The 9,859-nt window shown below is 42.0% G+C and overlaps 1 protein-coding gene across 1 annotated transcript; it reads right to left on the bottom strand.

The window, feature by feature from the left end:
* Positions 1 to 7,256: 7,256 nt before the first annotated feature.
* Positions 7,257 to 8,031, bottom strand: SF3B5 (splicing factor 3b subunit 5). The gene has a single exon (XM_003926844.4). The coding sequence runs from the start codon at positions 7,867 to 7,869 to the stop codon at positions 7,609 to 7,611; it is 261 nt and encodes an 86-aa protein (XP_003926893.1). The 5' UTR covers positions 7,870 to 8,031; the 3' UTR covers positions 7,257 to 7,608.
* Positions 8,032 to 9,859: the final 1,828 nt, after the last annotated feature.

The following is a 9,859-nucleotide window of genomic DNA, read 5'->3' as shown; positions in this document are numbered from 1 at the left end:
TGTGGCCTGTTAGGAACCAGGCCACACAGCAGGAGGTGAGCGGTGGGTGAGTGAGCATTACCGCCTCAGCTCTGCCTCCTGTCAGATCAGCCACAGCATTAGATTCTCATAAAAGCTCAAACCCTACTGTCAATCACGCATGTGAGGAATCTAAGTTGCACGCTCCTTATGAGACTCTGAGGTTGAACAGTTTCATCCCGAACTTCCCACACCCACCCTCTCACCCTCCAACCCCTCAGTTCCCCAACCCTGGTTCATTGAAAAATTGTCTTCCATGAAACTGGACCCTGGTACCAAAAAGGTTGGGGACTGCTGATACAAAGTTCAAGTTAACCTAGCAGGAAAACACAAATAACAAGAGATGTTCTGCTCCTACATCTCTTGTTATTTGTGTTTTCTTGCTAGGTTAACTTGAACTTGTTCTGCTCCTACATCTCTTGTTATTTGTGTTTTCTTGCTAGGTTAACTTGAACTTGTTCTGCTCCTACATCTCTTGTTATTTGTGTTTTCTTGCTAGGTTATCTTGAACTTGTTCTGCTCCTACATCTCTTGTTATTTGTGTTTTCCTGCTAGGTTAACTTGAACTTGTTCTGCTCCTACATCTCTTGTTATTTGTGTTTTCCTGCTAGGTTAACTTGAACTTTGTATCAGCAGTTCCCAGCCTTTTTGGCACCAGGGACCAGTTTCATGGAAGACAATTTTTTGTCTTATATACATTTTGCTTTTTCTTTTAAACTAATTTTAGAAAATTTTTTTCTACGGCTGATACATTTTTTTACAAGGTGAGATGGATGAAGTAAGGTTAAAGAACCTCTCTTGAAAGAGGGGCTGAGAAAATGAGAAAACTGAGGAGTTTAGATAACAACTGAAATGGTGGGAGGAAAAGGGGACAGGCAGAGGACAGGAAGAGGGAGAAGCTGAGGTGCGTCCAGATGAAAAACAGTGGAAGGAGCTGCCTTGTGGAGACTGAGGTCTTCAAATATCCATCACCTCTTATTCTAACCAATTGATTACATACAGGCTTCCTTCGCTGCAGACTGTGAGATCCACAGAGCCCATGACCTCATTTGCTCTGGTGCAGTTTCAATAAAAGTGTGTTAAATAAATGGCTAAGAATAAAGGTTATAAAAATAAGAACTACATCCATATAATACTTTAAATCGTCCCTCCCTCCGTCCCTCCCTCCCTTCCTTCCTTTTTTTTTCTGAGACCAAGTCTTGGTCTGTCACCCAAGGCTGTTGCTCAGGCTGGAGTGCAGTGGCATGATTTGCAGCCAACTGCAACCTCCGCCTTGTGGGTTCGAGTGATTCTTCTGCCTCAGCCTTTGGAGTAGCTGGGATTACAGACACACGCCACCACATATTTACATAAGTAAATTTAGTAATTTTATTTTTAGTAGAGATGGGTTTTCACCATGTTGGTCAGGCTGGTCTCAAACTCCCGACTTCGTGATCCACCCCTCTTGGCCTCCCAAAGTGCTGGGATTACAAGCATGAGCTACTGAGCCCAGCCAATACTTTAAATCTTTCAAAACACACAACACACACCTATATACTGAGGAGGACATCTTGCCCACATCTGAGGAGACATATATGAGACATATATGACATATATGTGTGGGCCAGGCATGGTGGCTCATGCCTGTAATCCCAACACTTTCAGAGGCTGAGGTGGGAGAATCTCCTGAGCCTTGGAGTTTGGGATCAGCCTGTGTGATATATGGAGATCTCAGCTATACCAGTAGTAAAAAGAACTAACCAGGTGTGGTGACATGGTCCCTGCTAAATGAGAGGCTGAGGCAGGAGGATCACGTGAACCCAAGAAGTTGAGGCTGCAGTGAGGTGTGATCGTATCACTGCACTCCAGGCTGGGCAACAGAGTGAAACCCTGTCTCAAAACACAAAACCAAAAAACTATATTTATTGAGTTGTTTGTGCAATACCATAGTACAGGCGTCCCCAAACTACGGCCCGTGGACCGCATGCGGCCCCCTGAGGCCATTTATCCGGCCCCCCACCGCACTTCAGGAAGGGGCACCTCTTTCATTGGTGGTCAGTGAGAGGAGCACAGTATGTGGCGGCCCTCCAACGGTCTGAGGGACAGTGAACTGGCCCCCTGTGTAAAAAGTTTGGGGACGCCTGCCATAATATATAATACCATACCATATATCATATATAATTAAGTTATATGTATAATACCATATATGTATATGACATAACACAGTTATATGTATATGTTGGTATATGTATAATACCAATTATATATATGTAATACCACATACGTATCTGTATAATATGTGTACAATCCATATGTATATAATACCATATATATCTACTTTAAACAGCTTTATTGAGATGTAAGTTACATACCACACAATTTACCCATTTAAAGTGAACAGTTCAGCTGGGCACAGTGGCACATACCTGTAGTCCCAGCTGCTCCAGTGGCTGAGGGAGGAGGATAGCTTGAGCCCAGTGTGCCATGACTGTACCCGTGAACAGCCACTGCACTCTAGCCTAGGCAACATAGCAAAACCCTGTCTTTAGGGAAAGTAAAATGAAATAAATCTTTTAAAAAATGAACAGTTCAATGGGCATTGGTAAATATATTAATTTTTAAAATTGCAGTAAAAAATATAACATATAATTTACCATTTTATTAACTGTACAATTAATTCAGTTGCATTAATCACATTCACAGTATTGTACAACCACCATTACTATCTAGTAATTATTTTAGAAATAATTTTCCATTATCCCCAAACAAAAATTCTGTAACCATTAAGCAATAACATGTCATTGCTTGTACCCCAAACTTCTAACAACCTCTATTACTTTCAGTCCCAATGAATTTGGCTATTCTAGGTATATCATATAAATGAAATTATACCACATTTGTCTTTTTGTGTTTTGCTTATTTCATTTAGCATAATGTCTTCAAATTCCTCTATGTAGCATGTACCAGAATTTCGTTTCTTTTTTTGTGGCATAATAATATTGCATTGTAGGTATATGCCACATTTTGTTTATCCATTCATCTGTTACTGGACCTGTGGATTGCTTCCACCTTTTGGCTACTGTAAATAATGCTGCATTGAATACTGGCACACAAATACCTATTCCAGTCCTTGCTTTCAATGCCTTTGGTTATATACCTAGGAATGGAATTGTTGAATCATATGGTAATTCTAGGTTTAGCTTTTTGAGAAACTGCCAGATAGCTCGTTTGTGTGTGTGTGTATATATGTATATGTACATATATGTGTACATATACACACACATATACATATATGTATCTGTACATATATGTATTTAAAAATACAGTAACACTTCTACATATGGTTCCTGGATATGAATATATATTTATAAAATCTAATGGGTATATGGGAAGAATTTACTCACAGAAGTGATTACTCTGCTGGTGGGGGTAGGGATGGACATGAGGACAGAGCAAAGACTGGACTAGAAATGGTCAAAAGAGACAAGAGTTTCACCTGCAATGCTTTCTTTCAGTTTTAAAAAGGGGCATAGATACATAATTTGCAAATTACTTTAAAAACAGAAAAAAGGGAAAGAAATTGGACAAAAGATAAATAGTTGCTACTTTGAGGTAGAAGTATCTCCATGTTATATTATTCTGGTACCTTTTTTTCTTTTTAGTTAGAAAAAGACAAACTTTTCTACAAAGTATACATCATTTGATTCTCATATCAAAATTGACGAGATAGTATTAATACTAACGATATCGTTTTAAAGGCAGAATTCTGAAACAGACAGCAGTGGGCCAGAACCAGAGATGAGTGCCCTAGTCTGCTGATCCCGGACTTGGAGGTGAGGAGAGGGAGGCTGAGGTGGTGAACACCTTAAACTCTTTGAAGTTTGACAAATTATCTGCCAGATGCCCAGGTGTAAACAATCACAGTTTAATCTCCTATCAGTCATTCTTTCCAGTAGAAATGGTGAGAAAGAAGTCTCAGGGAAATTGTGAAGCCAAAACTATTTTCATAAAAGTAAGATTTTACTTGCCTTTTTTACTGTTAGCATTTGCACAGATGATGCAAAAGCAATAGTGATAAAACTACTAGCACTTAGCATGAATCAATAAAGTGGCACAGAAATGTATGGTTAGTCATTGCATATGTCATTGCCATGCACCCTCACTAAAAACAAACAAAAACAAAAAACTTCAGTTTCAATTAAGAATGTGCTTGATGAAGCAGTAAAAATTACTAACTTTATGAAATCTTACCCTTTGAAGATGTATTTTCATATTCTGTGTGATGAAATTGGTAATATGCATAAAGCATTTCTGCTGCCTACCAAAGGACAATGGTTGTCTTAAGGAAAAACACTTTTGATTATTTGAGGTGTAAACTGAATTGGGTGCCTTTTTTTTTTCAAGGCACATTTTTACATGAAAAAATGACAAACTATATCTTATTACTCAGATTTGGGTATCTGGCAGACATGTTCTTGAAAATGAACCAAGTGGGCCTTTCATTTAAAGGAACACAATATTTGCCACTAATTTCATACTTGATAGCTTGATCAAGTTCAAGCTATCAAGTAAAAACTTAAACTTGTGGAAAACCTTTATCTTCACAGTAAGTTTTTCAGTTTCCCAGTACTGTAAGATCTTCCTGAGACAGGTATGACAGTAATCAATGTGATTTTTGATATGTACAATGAATGTATCAACATTTGGAAGGCCTTTAGAACTCAGTGACCCACTACTTTCCAGATGACTAATGCATGTTATTCCAAATCAGGTATGAGTAAAAGATTCATTCAAAGCTCAAGACAGGGGAATTAATTTTAATGGAAAAGAATAAAAAGTACATTAAGCCAGTGTCAGATTCCATGTTGTAACTAACCTTTAAGAAACTATCACTTGTGGAGTTTGGGTAGAATATCAAAGAAGTATATGTACAATTATTTGAAAAGACTAAATATTCCCACCTACTAAATATTTATAAGAAGTGGATTTTTTCAGACTTCAACAAAAATTTTATATCCCAACAGTTTGAATGCAAAAGCAGATATGAAAATCAAGACTAACACAGAAGACCTCTAAAGAGCTAGTTTTTCTTTTTCTTTTTTTTAAGAGACGGAATTTTGCTCTTGTTGCCCAGGCTGGAGTACAATGTCTCCATCTCCACTCAATGCAACCTCTCAGGTTGAAGCTATTCTCCTGCCTCAGCCTCCCGAGAAGCTGGGATTACAGGCATGTGCCACCACACTTGGCTTATTTTTTATTTGTAGTAGAGACAGGGTTTCTCCATGTTGGTCAGGCTGGTCTCGAACTCCGGACCTCAAGTGAGCTGCCTGCCTCAGTATTCCAAAACTGGAATGACAGGCAAAACTGGTTTTTCTTAAAAGCCATTTTTCTCACTAAATTATGTCTTGGTAAATAGCTATTTTTCCTAAGACAAAAACATTTTTGTTAACACGAAATGGTTTTATCATTATTTTTACCATTGACCTTTCTGAGAATTGTCATCATTTTTCAATAAATTAAAACTTTTGTTTTCATTTTTATGGTGGAGAATATTAACAGCTACAATCCACATAAACAAAGCCTCTTTGGTGTCTTCAATAATTTTTGAATGTAATGGAAGCTAGGTGCAGCGACTCACACCTGTAATCCCAGCAGTTTGGGAGGTTGAGGCAGGTGCATTGCTTGAGTAAGGAGTTCGAGACCAGCCTGGGAAACATAATGAGACCCCTTTCTCTACAAAAAACTAAGAAATGCAAAAATTAGCTGGGCATGGTGGCACATGCCTGTAGTCCCAACTACTTGGGAGGCTGAAGTAAGAGGATTGCTTGAGCCCTCAAGGTTCAGGCTACAGTGAGCCATGATCATATCACTGCACTCCAGCATGGAGTTCAAAGGCCACCACTATCTTAAACTATGTCAGGTCATGTGACTTCTCTGCGTAAAAACCTTCCAATGTTCCAATGTGGTGGCTCATACCTGTAATGCCAGTACTTTGGAGGCCGAGGTGGGTGGATTGCTTGAGCCAGGAGTTTGAGACCAGCCCGGGAAACATAACGAGATCCCATCTCTACAAAAAACTAAGAAATGCAAAAATTAGCAGGGCATGGTGGCACATGCCTGCGGATCCAACTACTTTGGAGGACTGCTTGAGCCCTGGAGGCTGAGGCTGCAGTGAGCCATGATTGTGCTACTGCACTCCAGCCTGGAGTTCCAAGGCCACCACTGACCTAAACTACACCAGCTCATGTGACTTCTCTGCATAAAAACCTTCCAATGGTCCGTAGTGGTGGCTCACACCTGTAATCCTAGCACTTTGGGAGGCTAAGGCAGGAGGACTGCTTGAGACCAAGAGTTCAAGACCAACCTGGTCAACATAGGAAGACCCATCTATTATTTTTTAAAAATAAAAAAAACACAACCTTTCCATGGCTCCTCAGAGTTCATATACTGTCCTACAAGGCTCTCCTGTTTCCCCCATCATTACCTGTCCCTCTACTTTTCCCCTTGCTCACCAACTCCAGTCATGCTTGCCTCTTTGCAGTTCCTCCAGTAAGTCATACATACCCCCAGCGTTGGTACCATTGCACTGGCAGTTCCCTCTTCGTAGAAAGCAATTTTTCCACTTTCCGCATGGCTATTTCCCTATTCACTCAAATGTCACCATCTCAATAACTTGTGCATCATATTTAAGATTACAACCCTACCAGCTACTCCCACCTGCACCATATACACAATTCTCTGCTCCCCGCACCATCTACTAACATGTGCTTGCCGCATCTACAGTGTTTGACCTTTCTCCACCACCAGCATTAATGTATACCCCAAGAACATGGGAAAATGCCTGTCACATAGAGCTCAACAAATACTTGTTGAATGTAGAATAGATGAACTCGCTTGCCATCTTGTCATCTCTGGAGACATGGCTACAAATTCCCAGGAAAAAGAAAGGATGTAATTTAAAGAGGCTAGGGAGAACAATGACAGCAAAGACTTTTAAAACAGAAGAAATAGAAGATGGGACACATTAATCACAAACTTCAATACTGAAGTCATTGTGGGCCTCAAAATAAAGCTCTTCGAGGAAGTGGCAGTCGGGGAACACTATAAAGGTAGGCAGGCAGATCTAAGTGCCTGGCCACAGACACTGGCATGCGCACCCCCACCCAAACCCATTTCCCGCTCCGACTCTAGAGAACCTTGGTGCCTGGAGCTCTTTCCGGGGCCCTCCACCCTAACACAGGAAGTTCACACCAAGAGACTGAACGATTTCTAAACTTTATGGAAAAAGCCAATGACAATCAATTAGCCAAAAACGAGACGCCAAATCCCATCTCACTCCAGCGCCATGCCCTCTGCTCAAAGGCTTGCCGGCCGTAGGACCTCTCCGCCAGCGCAGTTCTCAGGGGTCCTGCTGGTCTCTCAATGCTGTCCCAAAGGGTCCACATGAAGGCGGGTCAGGCGGGACTTCCCCGGCAAGCACTTCTATACGCGGAAAGCGCGAGACGCAGGAGCCACAAAGAGCCGGTCCCTTGGAGGCAGGAAGACTCGGGGGGTCTGACCAACGGGAGGAACGCTGGGAGAGGCGCCGCGCACGGCGTTGGTGAGGCAGTCTCAGTTCTCCTCGGGCTTGTCGGCTGGCGGTCCGCAAGGCTGCAGCATCTTCTCCATCAAGTTGAAGCGGACTCGCGCTTTACTCTCATTCTCCGCAATGGCGAAGTAGTTGAGAAGGTCGAAGTGGCCCATGTAGGAGCAGTACGAGTCGCGGTGCTGGTTCACCAGCCACTCCCACTTGGTGGTGTCGGCGTGGCCCGTGCCGATGTACTTGGACTGCAAGTGCTCCAGCTGGCTGTGGATGGTGTAGCGGTCCGTCATCTCGCCGCTTTCCCCTTCGCTCCGAGGTCAGAGGCCACAGGTAGCAAGTCACCGCTCCACCGTTTCAAGCCGGAGTGAGGCCACCGCACAGCAGCTCCGGGCCCGCGCGGTCGCAGAAGAATGGCGTCACGGCGACTAAGCAGCGTAACTCTCGCTCATGGGGCTCAGAGGCGGAAGCGGAAGCACATCTCTCACGGAATTGGAGTAGCCGAGGTAGGCGACGCTGCGAGTGTGCCGCCCCTGTAGTGAGCCGTGCCCCTTCATAGAGCGTTGCATGATGGTCCACATACCGGCGATAGGAGGCCCTTTTCAACCGGGAGCGTTGCATGCTGGAACTTGTGGTCTTGGTCTTCGGAGTTCGTGCACGCCGGCTTCCGGAACTCCTGGTCGTCTTTTAAAAGCGGTATGGGTGCCTAGTGGAGGGTGATGTCTGCGAGGCGGGGAGCATCCGTGGTTGGCTTGGGGCTGATGGGAAATGGGAAACCCAAGTAGGACTGGACTACGAGCAACCCCGAAAATAAACTCTTATGTATTTCACACCTATCGTGGCGGCACGGTAGTCCCTTCACTACCAGGGATAGATTATCCAGAAGTCAGTAGGCGCGAGTTCTGGTCCTAACTATGTCGCTTAGGAGTTTGTAGCATAAAATAGCTGTTTCAGTTCTAACCAGGGTGTTTAGTGAGCAAGTACAGCACCACTTTCCTCATATTCCGGCTTCCACCTCGAGCTCCTCCTTCCTCTCTAGCCAGTTGTTTTGACATCCTCCCTCCAGTGCCTCACCGCACCCTACTTGGCCCTTCCATTCAGTGGGTTTTGTGGATTCAACCAACCCGACTGAAAATATTTGGGAAAAAAATTCGTGTGTTCCGAAGTGTAGACTTTTAAAGGTTATTATTCCCTAAACAATATAACAACTATTTACATAGTATTTACATTTTATTGGGTGTTGTTAAATAATCTAGAGACAAACTCTACGGGAGGGTGTGTCTATATGCAAATACAAGCCATTTTTTGTCAGGGACTTGAGCATCTTCTAGTTTTGGTATCCATGGAGTCCTGGAACCAATCGCTCACAGATACTGAGGGACAACTGTACTTCTCCATGTTACCTGTTGTGCCCACTCCCCAGTTCCTTGTGCAAGCTGTTCCCTCTACTTGGAATGTCTGTTCCCTTGGTGAACGCATCTGCCTTAAAGGCAGCTCAAATACATCTCCCTGGAATTTTCTCTGGCTGCTCCAGACAGATGAAAACTCTTCTTCCTCTTTGCAGGTTATCCATCTTTTCCTTATTATTGCTTTATATCCTAATTTTGGGTTTAATAACTTCCTCACATGGGTACAGGCTACTTGAAAAAAACAAGATCCTTTTATATATATATATACAATATATAATATATATATATACAATATATAACATATATATATATATATATCTCCCAAGCAAGAATTTGATAAATAATTGTATTACAACTGAAGAGAAGGAACACTACTGAGTGAGAGATAATTTGAAAGTAGTTTTATTCTGCTGTTTAAACTTTGTTATAACAAATGTTTCACTCCTAAAATATAGAGAATTTTATAAGGCATACTTGTGGGAGATGTATCAAACCTTGACATTTTGCCATTTTTCTATGGAAACTTTTTTTTAATTGCTGAAAGTTTGTGTATCCATGAACAATAGATGTTTTTGTTAGGCATGTTTTAAAGCTCTGTATAACACTCTGTCTATATTGTAAAAGTTACTTTTTTCCCTTGTCAGTATTCATGTTACATATTATGTAACTTTAGTTCATTTTTACTGCTGTATAGTATGTCGCTTAATGAATTTACCATAACATGTCCACTTTCTCAATGATGGGCATTTATTTTCATATTTTTGCTATTAGAAACAATGCTGCAACAAATATTCTTATACATGTGAAGGAGTTTCTCCAGAGCAGTGGTCCCCAACCTTTTTGGCACCAGGGACTGGTTTCATGGAAGATAATC

Source organism: Saimiri boliviensis, chromosome 4 (assembly GCF_048565385.1).
Source record: "Saimiri boliviensis isolate mSaiBol1 chromosome 4, mSaiBol1.pri, whole genome shotgun sequence".
Lineage (NCBI taxonomy): Eukaryota > Metazoa > Chordata > Mammalia > Primates > Cebidae > Saimiri > Saimiri boliviensis.
Note: the sequence above shows the minus strand (reverse complement) of the source record. Positions and strands in the feature narration are given on the sequence as shown.